The 24927-nt window shown below is 35.1% G+C and overlaps 1 protein-coding gene across 7 annotated transcripts in view; it reads left to right on the top strand.

The window, feature by feature from the left end:
- The first annotated feature begins 703 nt into the window (after positions 1–703).
- The window catches only part of LOC149575014 (protein ENHANCED DISEASE RESISTANCE 2-like), a 162524-nt gene continuing 138300 nt past the window's right edge, over positions 704–24927 (top strand). For 5 of the 7 annotated variants that reach the window (XM_089814869.1, XM_089814871.1, XM_089814868.1 and 2 more), the window contains exon 1: positions 764–1379. In XM_089814869.1, coding sequence (XP_089670995.1) covers positions 1119–1379 — 261 coding nt within the window. In that variant the 5' untranslated portion in view covers positions 764–1118. The other 2 variants (XM_089814870.1, XM_089814867.1) reach the window with 1 other exon arrangement.

The raw sequence follows: 24927 nt of genomic DNA, 5'->3' as shown, positions 1-24927 counted from the left end.
TTCAAAAGGCCAATATTATGTACTATTAAAAATTTCAAACAAACCAAGTGATGTTTATAGTTATATCTAATAAACTCATTATACTCTAATCCCATTCTCACACCAAAATATATTTACAATGTAACTTACCTCACTATTTCCAACTTTGAAATTTTTGATTATTAAAATGATATTCAAAATTGGGATTCTTGACTAGACCATAAAAGACAAATTAGAGAATCATTTTACAAACCACAAAAAAAACACCCAAAAGAAAAAAAATTAAAAACAAAAGTACCATGCACTTTTTCCCATTGAGTTGAGTTTTATTTCAGAGGCTAGAATACCCCTTTATGGCAAATAATTAATTTTTTTTCAACTTTAGCCGATGTCCACCCAAAAAGAAGATCTCGGCCGTGGACCCCACAGCGGGGCCCACACGAACAATAGCCTGCAGAATCTCCTTGAATAAGATTCCCATTAGAGCCCCGACGTCCTTTATTTTTGTCAACTAACAGAACCCATAATAATAGCAGCTCAGTCAACTGACGTGTGGCTGTGGTTACGTTGGGAAATAACTCCGCTGTTTTTAGATTTTCCCGCCAACCTCGCAATTAGTTTTTAATTTTTAATTTTTCTTGTAATTTTTTTATTATTATATCGTCACAATTAGTTGACTTGGCGATTTCATTCATAAAACAGCGTGAACGATCTTCTGGAAAATATCACCATTTTACGTTGACCATCTCGCCGTTTAAACAAAGTCGGCAACGTGTCTTCCGGTGATAATAGAAAATTATTGGCGACCAATGCTTTTCTAGGGTTTTTAAATTTTCATTTTTTCTTCAGCTTTTGATCTGATTTGAGCGGATTCAAGGCCTTTCGTTAATTCCGATTTAATTTTTTTTTGGATGCGCGTAGCAATGGAATTCGCCCTGATCGCGTGTTCGAATTGGCAGAGAAGAATTTATGGCGGGCAGCCTATTGAGTTGCCTCAATTAAAACCTGGATTTATGGCTCTGCGGCGATTTATCATGTCTTTGTGATTTTGCTGTTTCCTTTATGGAAAGGGGCAGTGGATTGGATTGCAGGAGATAGCTCATTGTTATTGGTGAGCGTGATCGGAGGGATCAGCTGTCATGGTCGTGGATCAGTTTTGTCATCTGAATGTGGCTTCTATTTGGAGAAACAACAATAGTACTAGTAATTCTAGTAATCTTAATTCGGTCAAGTACTCTGAGGAAGACGGCGTAGGGTTCAACATGAACAAGGTGATTTTGGAAGGATGGATGGTGCGGTATGGACGGCGTAAGATCGGGAGGTCTTTTATTCACAAGCGCTATTTTGTTCTCGAATCCCGAGTTCTTGCTTATTATAAAAGGAAGCCACTGGAGAATGAGGTAATTGTATTGTTCTTAAGCCTTAATTGTCGGGTTTTCTTTGTTTATCTGAGGTAACTGGCAATCTTTTAGATACGAGAAGATGTTGTGATTATAATTTTTGAAACATATTGTGTTTTTAATGCAAATTCAAGAAATGCTTGGTCTTGTGTTGGAAGTTTAGCTTGTTCTTTTTTCAAAGCCAAAGATTAGTTTCCGTGACTGTGAGCGAGATGATTCACTTCAATTCTAGTTAGTATAGCATTTTTGATTTTAAAACAAAAGGCATTTTTCCTTCATTTTTCTTTAATGACGAGAGATAGCACACTCTTAATCTGGATGGTAGTGCTTTGTTGATTGCAAATAAAAATTAGTTTTCACAAGAGCGAGATTGTCGCCTAAATTCTGGTTTGTTATTTTTAAATTAATAAATAGTCTCCCTGTTCAGACTGATAGCGTAGTTAAATTATGGACAATATAACACTGTGCCATTGATTTCAAACCAAAAATTAATCTCTTTAATGTTGATAGATAACTCACTTGATTTCTGGATAACCATGCGTTCTGAAGGCAACTGAAAATGGCCATCTGTTGATCTCGCCTAAATTCTGGTTTGTTATTTTTAAATTAATAAATAGTCTCCCTGTTCAGACTGATAGCGTAGTTAAATTATGGACAATATAACACTGTGCCATTGATTTCAAACCAAAAATTAATCTCTTTAATGTTGATAGATAACTCACTTGATTTCTGGATAACCATGCGTTCTGAAGGCAACTGAAAATGGCCATCTGTTGATCACAAACATAGTAAAATGCAAAAACCCCAAATTTCCTTGGAAAAAAATGAGAGGCAGGGCATCTATTAAATAGAAAGACAAAAGATAGATGACTAAATGGAATCCAACCATATTCACCAATAGTACAACTACAATAATGAATACTTACAGCCATATTATTAACAAGGAACTGTAGCACTATTCCCAACAAATAATAGCACTATTTATACTACATTTGTTATGATCATATTATAACATAACAAGAATAGAAGCGTGTTTTATTCAAAAGTTTTCAATATGGAGAAGTTTTAGGTAGCAACACACGGACCACCTTCTTAGAGTAATATCTTACTTGAATGGGCATTGTTGCTGTCGTTCTCCCTCATTATAATCATAGTTCTCACAAGAATGAGAATTGTCACTCAAATTCTGGTATTTTTGTTTTTAAAACAAGAAACGCTTGCCCCATTTGGACTCTGATAGCTTATTTAAACTATAGATAATGCAATGCCGTGCCATTGATTTTAAACCAAAAATTTATTCCCATACTGCTGATGGATAACTCACTTGATTTTAATTTTTAACCAAAAGTAGTTCCCTCCCTAATGAATGAAAATTCCACTCACATTGTGGATAATATTGTATTTTTTTATAAAAGAGTATATTGATTTTCTCTATTTACAAAGGTTACCTTACGGGAACCCTATGTTATAATTTGTTTTTTATTTTCAACCGAAAGGTAATTTTGCTGATGGTGAGTGAGATAAGCTGTTAATTTTATTTTGAGTGAGATAACTTATGGACTCTTTCTTTTATTAAACATAAAAATTGACAATAATGAAAGACAAACACAAAACTCCTGATGCCAGTGAACATGATTAATTCCTTGGAGCTGATAACCCAAAGGCACATCATTAGTGACAGTGATGGTAATGAATGAGCTGTTTCACTTCCAACACTGCAGATGGTAATGAGATAGGGAAAAATAAAGAGGAAAAAATAGCTGGCCACAGAGATATTGCTGCAACTCACATATTCATGAACACAAAGATAAACAGTAGAAAGTAAGCTTTGAGAGAACCAATCATTTAGCAACTCAACTGAATAAGCAATGTGCAGAACCTCTTGAATAGGTGCCAAAGAAGATAATAGGACTTGAACACCATAACCAATCTGAGAAAGCTTGAGAACTAGTTTACATCAACAAAGAGTTTGCACAACCATCACAGGTAAATGATGTCTCCTGCTGCTATCCAAACATTAACACTCCAGTCTCTCAACATGACAAACACAATGACTACTCCCATATGTGTTAATAGCAAAACTTCATCACAGATTCTCTCATTGTGATAGCATCATGGATTCACTCAACATGATGTTCACCATGGCTACTCCCATGTGTGAAATAACACAAGTTCTCATCATGGAGGTGATGTTGTCATGGAGTCTGTCAACATGACATCCACTATGGCTGTTCCCATGAGTGGAAAGAGCAACAAGGGCTTTCACCTCAAATTCCTCTGTCTCAAAGGAAAATGCATTACAAGGGCTTTCACCTTAAATTTCTCCGTCTCAAAGAAAAATGCATTACAACATGAAATAAGAATCACTAAAGTCGACACTCTCTCAGCAAGAGCATCATTCTCCACAATACCAATTTTGTCTCTAAAATAAGAAAACTTCACTGTAGGAAGTAGCTTGGCGAGAATGTCTGCTGTTTACTCGGATGTGCAAATGTACTTGAGCTCATTTGCTTTCCTTTGAACCATATCTCTCAAATGATGATACTTGATCTCCACATGTCTGGTCCTGTCATGAAAAACAAGATTAACTAAAGCTTCACAGAACATTTGCTGTCACAAGAAATCAGAGTTGGTTCTAAATGCTGCCCAGACAGTTGTGCAAGAAGCTTTTGAAGCCACACTGCTTTTCCTGCTGCTAGACAAGCTGCAACATATTCCACTTCTGCTGTACTTTGAGCCACACATAATTGTTTCTTGGTGCACGAGGAAATCATAGCTGAACCCAAGCTGAAACAACAACCGAAAGTGCTCTTCCTATCAGTCACACACCTTGCCCAATCTGAATAAAAAAAATCTTGCAAGTTCAGACCTTCACTTGAAGCATATTTTGGACCATGTTCCATTTTACCACATACATATCCGAGAATATCTTTGGCTGGAACAAGATGAATCTGTCTAGCCTCACACATGAATTGATTGAGTGTGTTAACAACATAACATATATTAGGCCTCATATTGACATAAACATGCAATCTAACATACCAATTTTTTCAAAATGTCAATATCATATTTCCCCTGACTCAGGGTAATCTCATTTGGTCTTTGCCACACTTCTAATCTAGGAAAATAGTGCACAAGACCAAGATCTTTCATTTCGAATTCAGAAGCTTCTCCATAAGAAACAAATCATCAACATGAAAAACTAAAGTTATTGCTTTATTATCAATTATCTCAAAATAGAGATTTGGATCTGCATCATTTTTGAGGAAGCTCAAGCTTAATAAATAATGATCAATTCTTTCATACGATGCATGTGGAGGTCACTTAATGCCGTACAAAGCCTTTTCAACTAGCATACATTTAATTCCTTCTTATGAATCACAAAATCCCCTGGCTGCTCAATGTATGTCCATTCTTCAATTACACCATTCAAGGATGACATCTTCACATCCATTTGATGTAGTTTTCATCCCTTAACCACTGCAATAGCAATGATAGCTCTGGTAGAAATATACTGAGTTACAGGAGCAAAAGTCTCCTCATAATCTATACCTTCTTCAGTGTGAGATTTGTGCCCATTTTCTCTAGCCTCTAATCTGCATTCCTCTTTAATGCAATCAATTGTCAATTGATCAAACTTGGGTAGTTCATCTCTTTCACCAATTCCTTGAATGAAAGATTCCCAATAGTGAGGAGGGCCATTCATGGCCAACATATCTAGGTCTTTGTCCTCAATTGAATCTCCAATAACATTGAGCTGATCCTTCATTTCTGTAATTTTCATGAAGAAAGATGCAACGAATTCTCCTCTAGCCATCTTCATGTGTTGGAGTTGTCATCTCAAAGCTAGAGCTCTTCTAGTGTTGTTGAATTCATACAGACTTTGAAGACAATTAAACATCTCTTGAGTTGAATTTATAATATCCCCTCTTAATAATGAAATTTAACATTGGATCATAACAGTTGAGTATAAATGAATAAATACCTTGTCAACTTATTTATAATAATAGAATTTATAATAGACAATATTCATAACTAATTAGGGAACTATGATAACCTTAAATATAATAAATAGATTAAAAAGATTGAATTGCCAAACCTAAAATATAAAATAAGATTCAATATAAAGAAAGGCTAAAAGAAAAAATAAATCAATATCAAATATTCCTAAGTAATATACATATCTAAAATACATCCCTAAATAGATACAAGTCAACTGACATATCGGGTGACATGGCTAAAGGGCGCGATTCCTAAATAGGGATACAAACATTTATAAATATGGCGTTGACAATTGAGGAGAGGGGCATCGAAGGAGGAATAGATATAGTCAATAAAGTCAAGTCTCAGGAGATATGAAGAAATAAAATATGGATGGAGATCAGACATTTATGAGAGTTATAGCGATATGAAAAGCCCATCCCATGCGGACTCCTTCGAATAGAGGGATAAGTGGATGTGGGTTGATAGTGAATACAAACAGACGCCATGTGAATGGATAATCACATACCCACCATACATTTTGAGGGGAAGCATATAAGAGGCACATAAAAACACGAGTAACAAAATATGTTTGAACCCGACCCACATGAATATACATGTGAAGAATAATATAAATCATATTAAATAGCAAACTCACCCACCAACTTTAATAAGTTCGTACACCTGATTTACTATAGAATTTGAGAGTGCTTTGGCCTTGGACACATCATTGACCAAGAGGCAAGACTTTGATGATAAATAGGGGGTTGTCATTAAGTGCTAAAAATGTATAAGGGATTGTTGGTAAGGATTTGGGGTATTCGTCCCCTTAAGATTTGCAATTGTGATAAGTCATTAATTCATTGTTGAAAGAAGGATTGACCTTAAATTCTTTTGTGTTAGCCCATGGGACTTACACCATGGAGATAAATAAAACTTGAAGCATGGAGCATGTGAGATATTAAGATCTCCATTGTCTACCATGGTCGAGAATCAATGTGCCAGAATATTTTGATGATGTCAACATATGCATATGTGATTGGCCTTGGATAGAGGATGCCTGTCTAAGAAGAATCATAAGGGGTGCAGTCCCAGGAAGATGACGAGGTACCTATTTTAATGGGCACCTTAGAAATGCCCAAGAACTAAACCAACTGCTGATAAAGACTCTAATGCTTTTGCATAGTTTTTGAAACCACATAACAATAACATGAACAAGATGGAATTTATGCAAATTGAAGATTGAACCACTGCTGAAATAATATTAGTTCTCAAACTAATAAAATCAAATACATAGCAATGAATTCCAAAGGCCAAACCCCAAGGGAATGACGTCTAGAATGTCACAAGAGAGGATAGACGCCCTCTAATGCCAAGAACAAATCTATAACTCGCACCTCCAAGTTCTTATCAAATATCATTCACAATAATCTGATACAATAATCCGATGCTAAACAATGAAGCTCCCACCTCTATTTATACTTTCCCTTCACCCTTCTAGAAGGAAATAAAATATTAATTAATTGCATTTACTAGAGGCTTCCGTCTTCCAATAATTAATGCACTCTCTAGAAACTCCTCCCTAGCAATACAATAATTAATTGTGCTTCTAGAAAATTAAATTACTAGAGGCTCCCCCCTTCCAATAATTAATGCACTATCTAGAAGCTTCTCCTTGCAATGCAATAATTAAATATAGTCACCTTTTAATTTAAATTTATTTAATGACTTTATAAGAAATTAATTTAATCAATTTCTTATTTCTCCACTTAGCCTTTGGAGAACATAAAGGCTAAGAACTCCACTGAGTTGCTAAAAAGATGGGGACATTATAGTCCGCCCTTCTTGAAATTGCTTGTCCTCAAGCAATCTAGCAACACAATGAACTCCAATCTCCACTTGGATCCCAAATGAAGTAGTATGTGACATCCCTGTGGACATTAAACCAACTGCAAACCAGCATCATCAAGACCAACCACATGTTTTGCAGCCTAGCATCCAAAACTTGTGCTGATGATGTAGAAGTCAGAATGTAACCAGAAGGCAACTCCTAGAAGATCTATGAAAACTCTTCTTCCCTGTATCCACCCACATAGTATATGTTGGACTAAAATCTTGATCATCACCAACATGCATTGGAAAAGATGTAGCTATAGGCGAATCATATGCACTCATGCCAACTGTATGAACAACAGGTGTAGCCACATCAAAATATATGGACATAGGAACACTAATTGCCACAAAAGAAAACTGGACCAAATTTGTAGTTGATGAAAACTCATAATCATCAACATGTGCGCCATCATTAGAATACACATCAACAATGACATGCATACTGCTAAACTCCTCATTGGATGGTTCAATTGACATAGAAGTGGCTGCTGATATGACAATATCTTGGCATTCTCCTAATCCCACTATTGCTGCATCGCCATCCCCTGATAAAGCCTCATTCCCATTATGTCCATTATTACCATTAATGTTATTCTCAGGACCGTTGTTGTTGCCTCGACCTCCATTATTATTGCCCCTATTGTTGTCATTTCCTCCATTTTTATTGTTTCCATTATTGGCATCTCCTAGATTAATATTGATGGCCATTTGTCTAGCCATAAGCTGCAACATCATATCCATTAGTCTATTCTGCTCCTGTTGCATACGATGCCCCTCCTTTAATGTACCTAGTAACCGTATGAACATTACCTCCTGATCTGGACCGATATACATTTTGTCAAACACTTTTCCCTCTATCCGGCTATCCCAAATTCCCTATAAGACCTCAACAGGATGGTAGGACTTATAACCCTGATACCACTGAAATGGGCACCTTGGAAATGCCCAAGAACTAAACCAATTGCTGATAAAGACTCTAATGCTTTTGCATAGATTTTGAAACCACATAACAATAATATGAACAAGATGGAATTTATGCAAACTGAAGATTGAACCACTGCTGAAATAATATTAGTTTTCAAACTAATAAAATCAAATACATAGCAATGAATTCTGAAGGCCAAACCCCAAGGGAATGACATCTAGAATGTCACAAGAGAGGATAGACGTCCTCTAATGCCAAGAACAAATCTATAACTTACAATAATCCGATGCTAAACAATGAAACTCCCACCTCTATTTATACTTTACCTTCACCCTTCTAGAAAGAAATATAATATTAATTAATTGCATTTACTAGAAGCTTCCCTCTTTCAATAATTAATGCACTTTCTAGAAACTCCTCCCTAGCAATACAATAATTAATTGTGCTTCTAGAAAATTAAATTACTAGAGGCTCCCCCCTTCCAATAATTAATGCACTATCTAGAAGCTTCTCCTTGCAATACAATAATTAATTAAATTAATTAAATATAAAATCACCTTTTAATTTAAATTTATTTAATGACTTTATAAGAAATTAATTTAATCAATTTCTTATTTCTCTAGTTTGCCTTTGGAGAATGTAAAGGCTAAGAACTCCACTGAGTTGCTCAAAAGATGGGGACATTACACCTATGAGCTAAGAAGCCCGATTTGGAGACCTCCTTAAGTTTAGGATTAAATTATAGGGTAGAATAATATAGTTAGTTTTGTTATTGTTGTGCTTCTAACCATTATTTCGCAAGTATTACTTGTTCCAAAATAACTTTAATAGTGGGGACATTATAGAATTCAACTTGGATATAGCAGGTACCAAATGATCCTTAACAGAGTCAATCAAAACCTTTTCTTCCCATGATATTGTTCTTTCTCCATTGCGCTTTCTCAGTGTCATTGTAAGGTTCAACTACATCAGACTTCATGTAGTTGAGAAGATCATTCTTTTCAAGCGCAATCAAGACTCTGAATTTCCTTGAAGTAAAATTGGATGCACCATTTAGCTTGTCTTCAACTTTGAGTCCATTCACCATTGTTTGGAGCTAAAATAAACAAGCTAGGAGACAAACAACGAATATTTCAAAGCTAAGCATTCTGGTTTTGGATCTTATTTCTTCAGACTCGCTGTGGTACCATGTTAAATTTTGAACTAGAATACTAGAAATGCAGTATGCTGAAATTCAAAATCACAAAAGAACAAATTGCACAATTATTTATCCTGGGAAAACCTTCCATTTGAGGGAAAAAACCCAACCACACCCAAAAAATGATCCTTCATTGAATACACAAAACTGAATACAATGTTCTCAAGCTTATTTAGATGATTAGAACAACTCATAGATTGTTAACTTATAACAATCAATAGTGGAAGCTTGTTAACAGTTTGAGCATAGCTTGCTACAAAATGTACAGAATCGTATGAATATCACAGATTACCGAATATAAGGGATTGAGCCATCAAGAATGATCTTACACAATCATACATCACAGCCTGAACCAAATGTAACTCTAAGCAAAAATCCTGATATTTGTAACAAACATGGTGATACCAAAAAATTGAAGTGGAAAATGCTAGCAGCAAACTCAAAAATTCGCACTTGCTCCACCACGACAATGTTGCACTTACTTTCTTCAACAATCACAACACACAATAAACTTTGCCAATACACCATACATCCCAACAAGACAAAAACGACAAGTAGCCCAATAGTCATTGCAATCGGCATTATTGACAACAAATGGCAGTTACATTTCTTGACTTTCCATATTCCATCAATCTTAAAGTTTCTTTCTTTTATCGAGCTTTTAATATGAAACCATAAGAATTGACAATAATGAAAGACAAACAAATACAGAACTCCTGATGCTAGAGAATACAATTAATTCCTTGGAGCTTATAACTCGAAGGTACATCATTAATGGTAGTGACGGTAATGAATGAACAATTTCACTTCTAATGCTACAAACGATAATGAGAAAAGGAAAAATACAGAGGAATAATAGCTGGCCATAGAGATATTGCTGTTTGTATCACATATGCACAAACACAAAGATAGACATAGAAAGTATAAGGCTGTAAGAGAACCGATGTAGGGGTCTAGCATTCGAGATGTGTCCCCTATGCATCTCTGGTTAGAACTATTTTTTTGATCGGTAAAAGGCCGAAGCCAGTTAAACTTAATTATACATAATCTTCGTTCAGCGTAGGCACTGGTTAGGAAAGAATGAAGAAGAAAGTCTCCAATCTTCCTCGGGACCTAATCCGTTCCTTTGACAGACATATATGATAGTCATGTGAAAGAGAGTCCTTCTCCAACTTAATCTTGATTACATTTGCAAAACTCAACTCATCTTGACCAAGATCATTGTTAGCTATGTAATATAGATCAATTACTTGTAACACTCATATTAAAAGAAAAAATATCTCCTTTAGACAAACGTTGAACCAAAAGGCATTTGAAAGGTTGTCTAAGTTTTGTTAAGTTTTTTAGATCGCTACAAATGTAATAAGCACTGCCATTATATTTGGTATGTGTTTTCCAAATGGCAGCGACTTCTTATTTAAATTGAGAATAAGCATGAAGAGACATTTCCCATGAATGAGACATGTCTATTTGTTAATTAGATAATTAATATAATAAATTTAATCATTGCTATATATATATATATATATATATATATATATATATATATATATATATATATATATATATATATATATATATAATATTAATTTCTCTCATATAACAATAAACTTATATATATAAATCATATCTCATATATAATTATATATGGGTTTATTTGGCAGAAGCTACCAAACATCAACACTTCCTCTTAGCTAGGGAGGATAAACACATGTATTACCTCAAAGTAATATCAAGTTAGCAAGATTAAGGATATCTTTGATCAAAAGATATCCATCATTTTGATATCACATTTGATATTGGGAGTATTGGTCTTCAGAATATTAACATATGATATTCACCAAATACTAAATAAGGTTTGATATCACATCTGATATCATGAGTATTGGCCTCCCAAAAGATCAATGATATTCACCAATTACTCAAAAATGTTTGGTATCACATCTGATATCATGAGTATTGGCCTCTCAGAATATCAATGATATTCACCAAGTACTCAAAATAAGGTATGATATCACATCTAACATCAAGAGTATTGGCCTGTTAGAATATCAATGATATTCACCAAATACTCTTTGAGTAATGGCCTTCTAGAATGTTGAGATGCAAGATATTCACTATATACTCAATTTGTTTGATCTCATAATACAAGTTATTGTAAGATCATCACCTTATGGTACCTTTTGCAAATACAAGTGACATCATTTGGAAGTCGTCACTTCCTCATGATGTACATAGGGGAAGGCCCATTAAAATCACATAGTCGCGAGGTATATTCATGAATCATAGTCCTCTTGATTGCTACCGTTTATTGATCACTGAAAATTCATCTCAACATGTTTTACTTCCTCTGAATCAATATGACCGAGATCATCGAAGGTTGACTGAATCATATCCTCTATCTACTCCTTCAAACAGATGTGTTGGATTCCCTCTGAACATCCATCTTTTGAGCAACTTTTACCTTTGAAGAAATGTTAGACTCCCTTTGAATTTGATATCAGTTTCCCTTTTCCTGCAATAACATTCTCTGAGGAAAAGATCAAGGCACAGAGCTCATATAGTATTAAAAATCACATAGAAATTCGACAGAGAGAGACTACAATGAGTAGATGAATGAATCTTAGAATACTTACATGTTCTTATATATATAAATATATATATCAACTATGAAATTTATATGGTCTCCAATATAATATAAGAATGATTAAATATAATCATACCTTATAATTTCCTTATTTCTTGGTTCACGTGAAGGCGCGACTCTCCATATTCATGCCCAAATCACCTTATAATAGAGGGTCATGTGCTTTGCCTGATGACGTGGGCCCTTCAATTGTTAGATGGTTCCTTTTCTTATTTCACATTTTAGATTAATATCCATATTTATCAGTATGTATTACAGGGTTCCATTGTAATATATAATATAATTGACAGTCCAAACGATATTCACGGGGTCTTGTGTGATGCAAGAGCATCTTGCATCATAAAATAAAAGGGGGCATGATTAAAAACAAAAAAAAATTCGAGAGAGAGTGATGAAAATTGGAGAAAAAAATAAATTTAAAAAATAAAAAAAAATTAAAAAAAATGGAGAAAAGAGGGAAAAAGGCATCTAATGTTTATTGTCAAGCCAACTTGTGGCTTGAGGGTTTATTTAATGTAACTTGCTAGGCTGACTTGTGGCTTGGTTTGGTATAAGTAGAGTGTCTTGTCTTGTCATTATTTTGTTTAGCATGGAGTAGCTGAGAGGAGCGAAGTTTGAGCAGAGCTAGTAGTTGCGGTTTGGGAAACAAGAAGGTTGTTTGGTGGCTTGCGAGCACAAGTTTAGATTCTTCTTGGAGTTCTCTACTAGTGTGTGGATCTAGACTAGCTAGTGGTTGGATCTTGTGAGGTCTTGTAGAATTACTTTTGTAATTGCTTATGCATTTGGCCGTAACCTAGAGGGCCTTACAACCAAACATGTTGCATGTAAATCTTATGATTATATTATGTGAATTGGCATTATTTTGGATCTAAATCTCTTTGTTATTGTTATTCTTCTGTTGTCTGGTTATTTGTTGGGGGCTAGGACATCTCCTTTGGGGATTCTCCTGCCTTGCACTACATCAAGTGGTATCAGAGCAAAGGTTGATCTTGTAGAGCAGAATTCGATCTTGTGGTGGATATCTCTTTTTGGAGTCCTAAATATCTTTGTTGTAGGAAGCATATGGTGGTTCTGACTCACAATTGCAGAGGACTCACACATGGATTTTGATATAAAGAGATGGTTCCAAAGATGGAAGGTTGATCTTTTTGAGTGAAGATTGGATCTGTTTGGAGATTTGTTGCGGAGGGTTTGTGAAGATCTTTGAAGATGCCTCCGAGAAGATTGGAACCTGGGATGATTGCAAATCTCCGTGATGTCGTGGAGAAGAAGATTTTAGAGACATCATCATGTTGGAAGCTAGTTTTACCAATCGAGTTAAGGAAGAGATAGTTGAGTTTCGAAGAGATTTCTAGAGGTAGAGTCTACTAGTTTGGAAGGGAGTGGTTTGGCCAGTTAAGAAGATTATTCAGAGAAGAAGACAAATTTTTGTTAAGGAAGAGGTAAATGATGACTTCACTAAAGTTGAAGAGGATATTCGTTTTCATGATCAGTTAGATGTATTTGACATGGAAATTGCAGAGCATCTTATTGTGGATGACGAGATTGTTGATTATGAGGATTTGCATATGGTTGCTGATAGGGATCCGTATTCATATGTTGTTGTTGAGATAATTGAGGATGTACCTGTTATTACTGATATGGTTGAATTGCTGTTGATGTGGATATGGTTTTGGATTCACATGTTGGACATTCTTTTGTTGAGGATATGGATGTTGGTACTAATGTGGAGTTGGATGGTGCTGGTGTGGATTCAGTAGTTGCTAATGCGGTTGAGGATCTACATGACACTTCGGATCTGTGTGTTCTTGATTTTCCTATGGTTGACATGGCTGAGGATTTACATGTTGCTCTTCTTGTGGATTTGAGCTTACATATTATTGAGTTGGTTTTGGATGTTGCTGACATGGACTTCATGTTTGGGATATTGTCGTTGCTGGTTATGATTAGTTACAGGGATTGTTGGTGAAGCATGTTTATTGGGTTGCTGAGATTCATATGATTTTGATGTTTGTATGGATGAAGCCGAGATGGTTCATGTGCAGATTTGTTCTTTTGTCTTGGATGGATTGGAAACATTTGATGAAGATGAAGTTGGTTGGAGAAATTTCTTTTGACATTAAAGTATGGGACATACTTTTCTATCTACTTGGGGAGTTTGATGCAGGGGCATCTTGCATCATAAAATAAAAGGGGGCATGATTAAAAAAAATAAATTGGAGGAGAGAGAAAGTGATGAAAATTGGAGAAAAAAAAATGAAAAAAAAAATGGAGAAAAGGGGGAAAAAGACTTTTAATGTTTATTGTCAAGCCGACTTGTGGCTTGGTGTGGTATAAGTAGAGGGTCTTGTCTTGTCATTATTCAGTTCAACATGGAGTAGCTGAGAGGAGTGAAGTTTGAGCACAGCTAGTAGTTGTGGCTTGGGAAAGAAGATGGTTGTTTGGTGGCTTGCGAGGACAAGTTTAGATTCTTCGTGGAGTTCTTTACCAGAGTGTGGATCTGGACTAGCTAGGGGTTGGATCTTACGAGGTCTTGTAGAATTACTATTGTAATTGCTTATGTATTTGGCCGTAACCCAGAAGGCCTTAGAGCCAGGCATGTTGGACGTAAATCTTATGATTATATTATGAGAATTGACATTATTTTGGATCTAAATCTTTGTGTTATTGTTATTCTTCTGCTGTGTGGTTATTTGCTGGGGGCTAGGACATCTCCTTTGGGGATTCTCTTGCCTTGCATTGTATCATTGTGTTCAATGACTGTGTGACTAAGAGTATGAGATTTATTTCCTTCCACGTGGAAACTTCTATTATCTCTCAATTTTCTTGTAGGTGAGAATAGTGCTCTTTACCAACTTCATAATTGAGTCCGCAGGTGACGATAGTTATTGCAAGTAATGAAGTTATATATATATATTTTCTTTTGTTGTCTTTTTTTTAATGTTTGGCGCTTCCCCTTATACAATAGCTCAAATGTGGACTCAGTTAGCTAGCCGACACTAGTGCAGGTTTTAGTAGTCGTCACCACTGATTCACATGGTAGAGTCCTTGCAAATATTAGGTCAATACACATTGATGTGGCAAACTCTTTGCGAGGGTTACATTTTGATTGCCTTTCTTAAACGTTTATCTTACTTAATCGATTATTAACTACTATGCAATTATTTTGTTCCTCCTTGTATATTTAAGGGTTGCCTCAATCTTATTCCCTTGCTATTATTTGCTCCTCATATATTTAATTCGAAATTGCGATTGTGATCAATAGTGAGGGTGAGATGGCATAGGCATTGACATGAAGGAAGAAACATAGAGATGAGCTCGTTTGAAAGCGCGATGAGAGGAAGAGTGAGGAGAGACAAAGGCTTCCACCCACTTGCGTGCGTTTCTATACAAAATTACTTCACACAACGAAAATCCCACCTACGATAAAAATCCATATTGATTCAATCACCACAATGCTTATCTCAGCGATAAATATTTGTCCTTGCGTTGATCTCTTTATCGATCCCTCCTTCATACTGCTCAACACTATTGTTGTAGTTTGTCGTATTGGTTTGTGCAGGTGTAAACATCGTTTTAGATCAACACAAGTTGATCTTGTCAAAACTATTGTCAATTCTGCTATTGTAGATGTGGAGAGACATATGGCCCAATAAATACAAAACACTAGACATGTAAAAAAATATGTGAGTTAACGATGAGATTTGTCTGGAGGAAGGCGGTACATATTTTCATATTATGATTCGATGCTAATCACTATTCGAAGAGACAAGGCATTATATACCATTTCATTAACATGAATACAAATCCCAACATTGGACAACCATAAATCCAGAGCACACTAATCTAATATGGAAATAGAAGACTTGTGATTATTAATTCTGTTTGCAGGTAGTCTTTATACTATGCCCAAACATGACTACTCATCATATGTGGCAAACTTCTAAAACACATTATCCCATGTTGTATTGAATGAATGAATGAATGATTTTAATAACATCTACAAGGCCAAAGCAGCCTATGCCAACAAATAAAAATAAAATAAAAACATTAGGCCTTTTGGAGTTCCTTCTCTAAGTCTGCCCTTTGACAATGAATATTGACCAGTAAATTTGCTGTCTTGGCGAACTGCTCTTCCTCAAAAAGAGTATCTAACTTTCCATTTGCTAAAATATCCCGATAGCTATAGTAGATGTCATTGTATGCTGGACATTCCATGAGAAAGTGTTGCTCGGTCTCAACCTCTCCTGTGTTACAAAACCGACATATTCTCTCCTCCCATTCTTCCTTGGGTATCGTCCAGCTGCCCTTTTCGCATCTCAAATAATGGGAGCCCATCCCAGGTTGTGCAATGAGGATCTTAGCTCCCATTTGATATTTGCTCCTTTGTATGGTTTCTTTTCATGGGCCCTTGTTGGGTTAAATTCTTTAATATAGTAGCCTTTTTTGGGGCCTTTTTGTTTTGACCATATGTAGCTCCTTAATTTTTCCTTCACAATTTTTTTTATCTCAACGTTGTTATTTGGACATTCATGTATATTGATATTCCATTTTTCCATCTATTTAACATTTTGTTTCATCCACGTGTTCTTTCTTCTATCCAACCTCTCTTCCATGATGAGATTAGGCCAACGATGGCTTTTCATATTTTGAGCTTTCTGTAAATAACATAATAACCGAGTCATTGCTGATGCCTCTAATGGGAAGATGCCCGTTCCAGCCAATAGGATCTCATAGGAAACCAAGGTTTTAATTTTGAGACTACTGATGATTAAATGCTTTTGGATTCTTTCTACCTGTCTCTATTTCAGATCCGACATGCTGCTGCCCCAAATCTCACATCCATAGAGGATCACGGGGGTAACTAACAAGCCAAAGAGCATTTTTTTGGTTTTCCAGTCCCATAATTTTGCATTCCTGCATCTATTCTGTAAGGAGTATAACACTCTCCATCCTCCTTGAATTCTTTTTGCTCTACAAGTTTCTGAGCTAAGCTTGTTGTTGAAATCGATCCCACGGTACTTGTACTTGTCCACCATCTCTAATGGGTTGCCATTGAAAAGAAAAGTGTTTTTCTGCCTCCTGTTTCTTTTCAAAGAGAAAATCATCATCTTGGTTTTGCTATTGTTCACTTGCATCCAACCACCTGACAAAAGACCTCAAGTGCCTTCAAGTGTTCCCTTGGACCGTCCATAGTTTTAGCAATCAAAATGAGGTCATTTGCATAAAGAAGCAACTTAATCACATACTCTTTCCATCATTATCACAGTAGTGATTCTAACTGTTTCCCAGTAAACGTCCTGCTCAATACAATGTTAAGTTTCTCAGATCGTTGTAAATGTAATAAACACTACTATTGTATTTTGTATGTGTTTTCCAAATGACAACGACCTCTTATTTAAATTGAGAATGAGCCATGAAGAGACATGTCCCATGAATGAGACATGTCTATTCGTTAATTAGATAGTTAATATAATAAATTTAATCATTGTTTTATATATATATATGTATGTATGTATGTATGTATGTATGTAACAATATAATATTAATTTCTCTTATATAACAATAAACTTATATATATAAATCATATCTCATATATAATTATATATAGGTTTATCCAACAAAAGCTACCAAACATCAACAAGCTTTAAACTATTTTTAAACCTAATGTAAATAAATTCTTTGTGAGTATAATTTACAATAAGTTTGAAATACAATAATGTTATATTTTTAAGACTTATAATGTCAGATGTTGTTATATCATAAAAAAATTATTAATATAGAATTTACATATTTCAGAGGAAGAGCTAATCTTCTTTTGATTCCGAATCATCCATTTCCAAGATTCTTCCTATTAACCATTTCTTCTTCTGTATCCCAGCTTCACTATCTTAATCTTCAAATGAAGAGTTAGAATCATGAGAAAAATCTTCTTTATTTGAGATTTCACTATCCAAAATGGATTTTGAGATAGGACCAATGTCTAGTTTAGAGTTTTTCTTATTCACACTTTTATTATAGTTTGTATTTTCTATTTTGATAAACATAAGATCATCTTGATTGTTAGATGGAGCAGCAAATGGGATAACAAAAAAAATCTGTCTAAATTCTCGCGAACATCCTTCATTTTATTTTCTTGACTGAGATCTCTCATTTTATTTTCCATGCTTTTCACAAGTTTTTCATGTTCTAATAAATTAGGTAATATGGAAATATTATTAGAAAATGGCTCTGTGTTTACGAGAGATTTAAATTTATCTATATTATTATTAATAAGATCACTCTGCATGGGGGAATCTGTTTGGGGGGGGGGAAGGTAAAGAATAATTCAATGAGTGATGAGTTTTGGAAGGGGGATAAGGAGTATGGGTCCGGTAGGAGTTCAAAGTCACTAGGGTAGATTTAGAAGTCTCCGCAGGCCCCACAATATAATAGGAAGAAGAAAGGGAAGAATTTGGGCAGGAGGGCTTGAAAGTAGGTGTTTTTGTCATAGTAAAGATTTTAATTGGGGAAGACTTTGGTTTAACGAGGCTTGAGTATAAAAGATTACGAGACGGAATAGTTTGAGAACTAACAAGATCAAATAGTTTTTTATTAATGTTTAGGTTACCAGTCTGATCGGGGGAGGAAGGAGGTGAATCTTGGAAGCTAGGACTTAAGATCAATTAGAGGCAACTCAAGAGGGTTAACCAAATTATTTGTCTTTGCGCGGGTCACAGAGTTTTTAAGGATGAAACCCCCCTTTTCTAGGAATGTAATTTTTAGGTTTGGGTTTGAAAATGATAGATTTGGGAGGTCCATTTTATTACAAGGATCTTTATAAAATTCATTGTTTAACTTAGAGTTATTGAATATGTATTTGTATTAACTTCTTCACAAAGGGAAGGTTTTAGATTGTAAAATGAGTTATTCGAGATGATTTTTAATGGATTTTTTGTTTTTAAAATTCGAACTTTGTCGAGAATTTTTAATTTCTTGGAAGAAACAAAATTCTTTGGTAAACCTTCATATTCCCTTAACAAATTCCCAATTTGGAGGATAATTTTTTTATGTAAGAGTTCTATAGGAAAGATAGGAATAGAAATCTAGTGAAGGACAATATTAAGAGTCGAATTTAGCAATGTTAAAGTTAGGTCTCCAATGGATTTTTTATTAAAAACCCTTTGCAATGTAAAGGAACACCAAATAACAAATTTCCCTTTGAGCTTTTATTTTTTTTACATTCAACATATATAAATTTGCCATCAAAGGTTGTAGTACTTACCTGCCCCTTGAATTTCTCTTTGAACCATTTAGGGAAGTTGTTTTGTGATAAAATTGTCATCCCAAAAGGCAAAGAGGCCATTTGCTTTGCATTGATCCTAGCAGTCATTCGAGAAAGCATTGCTGGTGATGAAAATCTCCTCCTTAGCGTTGGGGTTTGAAGTAGGAGCAACACGTTGAATCCTTTTTTAGTTAAAACATCCATACTCGGTCGAGCATTTTGGATAGGGGATTCGTAAATGGAGGAGCTGATAGGCAGTTTATTCACCCCCATGACAATCTTAGGAGTTCTACTCGTGATCAAGGAATACTGAGGCATTTGTTTGTATTTGTTAATATCTCTCATGTGAGCTCCATATATCCAACATGATTAACAGGGATATATTTGTTATTTTGACAACCTTGAAACCTGTCGTGATCCATTGATCTAGGGTTTCCTTCCTCTAAGGCGGCGAAAGAATTCGTAATGCACAAAGCATATTTTGTTTTTGCGAAAAAGACTTCTTGTTTTTCAATACCAATGACCTACCTTTTATTATAGCTTTTGACATTATGCGAATTATTATTTGTGTTGAACTACTTTTGTTTGCTTTTGCAAGCCATTCACCATAATATTATTCTTTTTTCTCTGGTTAGCACTATTTATCTAGATGATAATTTAACTATTTTTATAAGCTTTATTGGAAATTATTTTTTGATCCTTTTTAGATGAGCACAAATCTTTAAATCTTTGGCCCGTTGACTCTATTTATATCAAATTGCGGAAATATTTATACAAGTTATTTGCCAAATCCGAGTAAGTGGGGAAGTCGATCTTTTCTTACTAGTAATTTACTAGCCTTTTTGCCCTTGAACCCATGCAAGTACTAGGAAAGTGGCGTGTAATGTCCCCATTTAAATTTAACTAATTATGCGTAATTTAACTTATGTTTAATATACTTGAATTATATTAAGTCATGCTATAAGGGTAACAATAGTAGGTAATTTAGTAATAAGCTATATTAGTGAATTGAGAAGACCATGCTATCCTGGTTATTATTCATGGTTATGAGAATGCTTAAATGCAATAAGTTGCTTATAAACCAAACTCAACGGTTTCCCTCAAGGTTTTAATAGATCCAAGTCCTTAAGCCTTTCTTGGACATGTCCACAAGGGGCTCAGATCGCTGATCTTTATCCTGTCTTGGGACTGCCCTATTGGCTGGATTTACACTGGCCTCTCCCTTATTGCATTTATGTTCTTCTTCTCAGACTTTGAAATAATAACTAGATTTGAGCATGTATGTTTATAATAGTGCTATGATATCTTGCACTAATATTCTTAAAATTTATTATTTAAACAGGTAAATTGTTGATACTTGTCACATAGATGATTAAATCATTGACTTATGATCTGAAAGCTTTCCTTCCTTACCCGATGCTATTGGTTGTACAAGGATCTAACTGTATTTAATATACAGTTGTAGACAATGTGTAATTAGTTTCCTTTTCTTAGATTTCTTCTACGATGCCATTGCTGTGTGGAATGTTCTGTATATATAGTGGTGAATTCTCAGATGTTATTCTGTTGTTCTTACCAAAATTCCTCAATTATATTCGATAACCCCTGATTGATTGAGTTTGAACTTAACTTTTATAACTTCCAGACCAAGAGGTGGAATCTTTTGGAATTGAGAAGTCATTTCCTTTTGTTATATATGTTTTTTTCATTAATTATATTATATTATAATTGCTTACTATATTTTTTAATATTCTAATTTTATTATTATTATTCAATCCTATTTTCAAATAGGGGACATCACAATCCTACTCTGCCCATTGTCCTCGAGCAATATTAATCTTTATACAGGTCTTTTGGGAGTAAATATGCAATTGTGCTATTAATCGATAAATTCATACTCAAGCCTTACTATTCTAGCTTAATTAAATATAAAATCACATCCATTCGAAAGTATGAAATATACGAATATATGAAGATATAAAGCATAATGAGGAATACACTTATTGCATGAAGACGCGAAGGATACACAAAGAATACACTTTAATGCATGAAGACACAAAGCATACACATTATACGCACCTTGTTAGATTTCTTCCTATTGAAATAAATGTCTTTCTATTCATAACATTTATAGTTTGTTTCTTTACTTCAATATTTTCTCGAGTACACATATATGTATTTCTAGATTCCGTTCTATCTACGTACCTTGGGGATGTGTCCTTGCCCAAAAAGGCCACGTTTTGGAAACGGGGACGTCCTTGGGACAGGGGGATGGGTATGGGATGACCCCCGCCGTCCCCTTTTCTGAAAATTTCCATGAAACGTCCCGAAAACTTGGGGACTTCAGGAATTTTTTTGGAGACGTCCATATGTCTTGGGGACGCCTTGGAATTTCGCGGGACAGCTGGGCGTCCCTGACTTTATAAACAACGTCGGCACTTAGAATTTTTTTATTATAAAATTTTGAAGTAGGTTCTTCCTTCCATGTTCACCCCAACATGCTTATTATTTTTTGGTAGTTAATTCCTGCTATTTCGGGCCCTCTGATTAGTATTTGACAACATTACGTTAAGAATCATGGAATTAATATTGCTGTTATAGTCATGCTACATGCTCAAAATTATATAGCAGACAGTTTGCAAGTTGCTGGGAAAGTTTGAAAAGTGCATCATAGGCCTAGAACATGTATCCTTATGAACATGTATCCTTATGTCATTTTTTGGCATTACATCAGTGATAGGTTGGTCTTGGCTTTTGTGGAAGATATGGTGAATATTGAAGTTGCATCAAGATACCGTCTTATTGTAACAAACCTATATCATGATTAGAACTGTATAGAGAACCTTTTTGTATTAATAATAATATCAGTTCACTTACAATGAATTGAAAGTGTAGTTTCAGAATCAAATGATAGTAGTGTGCTTCAATTTGGAAGGTCAGTTGTTGTTCGTGTTGCTATTGAAAATGAATTCTAAATTATGTTCTTTGGTATATTTTAAATTTTTATGTTATTATCTTAATATGACATCTACATTTACAATAATCCCAAATTATGAATGCATTATAGCATATTGAGCATTGAGTTTGATTATTGAAATGTTGTATGTTAAGGTTCGATGATGTTTAAATAGCATGGTTTATCCATGATGCAGGAGCATCTTGCATGGGAAAATTATTTATTAAAAAAAAAAAAAAAAAAAATTGGAGGAGAGAGAAAGTGACGAAAATTAGAGGAGAAATAATTTTTTAAAAAAAAGGGGATTTCTATTTTCGAGGTGCATAGGTGGCATAAATAGAAAAATAAGAAAAATAGTTGTCATTCCATTAATTGAGGTGTGTAGGTGGCATCTTAGAAGTTTGTGGAAAGTTCCTTAAATCGTGCATTTAATATTTGTTGTGATCCACAAAAGAAATGTAATTTTCTAATTGGGTCACGTGGTGGTGTTTAGTTGTATTTAGGTGAAATTCTAGAAAGTTGTGGATATTGTAGAAGGTTATGGAAGTTGTAGAAGGTTGTGGATATTGAGTAGGTGGAATTCTAGAAGATTGTGGATAAATTATGCATTGGGTGGTAAGTGCCTATTTAAGCAAGGCATATGAGCATTTCTAATCAAGCTCGAGAAGTAGAAGCTGTGGAAGGTAAAGCTTTGGAAGGAAAAGCTTCAAGTTGTGAAAGCTAGAAGGTGTGAAGGCTTCAAGTTGTGAAAGAGGAGGAAGTGAGGAGTGAGTTTTCCTGAGTCTGTGAACAGAGCGCCGAATGTGAGGCAGTTTACAGCAGGATTGTGATGGAGTTGTGAGTGTGTAAATAGAGCGCCGAATGTGAGGCAGTTTACACTTGGATCTTGGATAAAGTTGGAAAAGAGCTAGTGACTGCGGTTTACAAACAAGGAGGTTGCTTGGTGGCTTGCGAGCACAAGTTGAGATCTTGGAGGTTCCTACTAGAGTGTGGATGTGGACTAGCTTGGGGGATCTTGTAGAAATGTTATTGTAATTAATATTAGATTTTTAAGCATAATGAAATTGTTTGAAGCATTTTGTCATCTCTTGTCTTCATATTGTGGCATTTTTGGTTATGAGTTGGTAGGGTGGTGTGACCCTTCATCAAGTGGTATCAGAGCGTACCTTCATCATGTTTGAATTTGAGCATACCTTCATCAATCCATGTCTTCGTATGAGTGTAATGTATATTTTATAGCCATCCCCAAAATCGGCAATTTTTTTTGCCATCCCAGAAAGCCGTCCCATTGTCCCCTGCCGTCCTTGTCCCAGAAACTCGGGGGAACATAGCTATTTATCTACTACAATGATTCCTTGTTTTGTCATTTTGCCCTACATGATGCATGATCATGCTCTGATACCGTATGTCCCCATGTAAATATTACTATGTGTAATTGAACTTATGTTTAATATACTTAAATTGAATTATATTAACTCAACCAGAGAAACCAAATTCTCCGCGAGTCGGGTCAGCCATGCTGGGTTCGGGTCGGCGAGCCGGGTCAGCCCTGCCAGTTTTAATATATGATAGCAAAAGGGTGAAGGCAAGGGTAAATCTTCACTTTGTTGCTTTGCCGAGTCACAGCCAAGTCTGAGCTTGATCACGAGTCTAGTTACCCTTGCCAAGTCAGAGCCGGGTCCAAGTCTGGGAACTTTGAACTCATCTCATGCTATAAGGGTAAGCTGTAGGTAAATTAGTAATAAGCTATATATCTAAATTGAGAGGATCATGCTATCTTGGTTATTATACCTGGTTATGAGAATGCTGAAATGCAATAGGCTGCTAATACACCCAACTCAATGGTTTCCTTCAAGGTTTTTATAGATCAGCACCTTTAAGCCTTTCTTGGACATGTCCGCAAGGTGCTCAGGGTTGCTGATCTTTATCTTGTCTTGGGACTGCCCGATTGGATGGATTTACACAGGTCTCTCCCTTATTGCATCTATGTTCTTCTTGTCAGACTTAGAAATAATAACTAGACTTGAACATGTATGTTTAAAATAGTGCTCTGACAGTTCTTAAATTTATTATTTCAATAGGCAAACTGTTGATTCCAGTCACATAGATGGTTAAATCACTGACTTATGATCTGAAAGTTTTCCTTCCTTGCCCAATGCTATTGGTTGTAAAGGTATCTAATTGTATTTAATATACAGTCGCAGACTGTGTAATTAATATCCCTTTCTTATATTTCTTCCACGATACCACTGCTGTGTGGTATTCTCTGGTGAATTATCAGATGTTATTCTGTGGTTCTTACCAAAATTCCTCTATTATATTCTATAACGCCCCCATCGATTGAGTTTGAACTTAATTTTTATATCATCCAAACCAAGAGGTGGCAGCTTTTGGAGTTGAAAAATCATTTCCTTTCATTATATTTGGTTCTTTCATTAACTATATTATATTATAATTGTTTACTATCTCTAATTTTATTATTATTATTCACTCCTATTTCAAATAGAGGACATCACATGGCAATGCTGCAGTGTGTTACTGACCTTTAATTTGGACTTCCAATTTTATTATTATCATTTAATCCTATTTTCAAATAGGGGACAACACATGGCAGTGCTGCAGAGTATTACTGACCTTTAAATATGAATTTCTTGAGATGTAAAACTTAACACAATTAGACAGCC

Source organism: Cupressus sempervirens, chromosome 2 (assembly GCF_028749045.1).
Source record: "Cupressus sempervirens isolate cs-2001-9-10 chromosome 2, ASM2874904v1, whole genome shotgun sequence".
Taxonomy (NCBI): Eukaryota; Viridiplantae; Streptophyta; class Pinopsida; order Cupressales; family Cupressaceae; genus Cupressus; species Cupressus sempervirens.
This window is presented reverse-complemented; position numbering and strand designations above follow the sequence as displayed.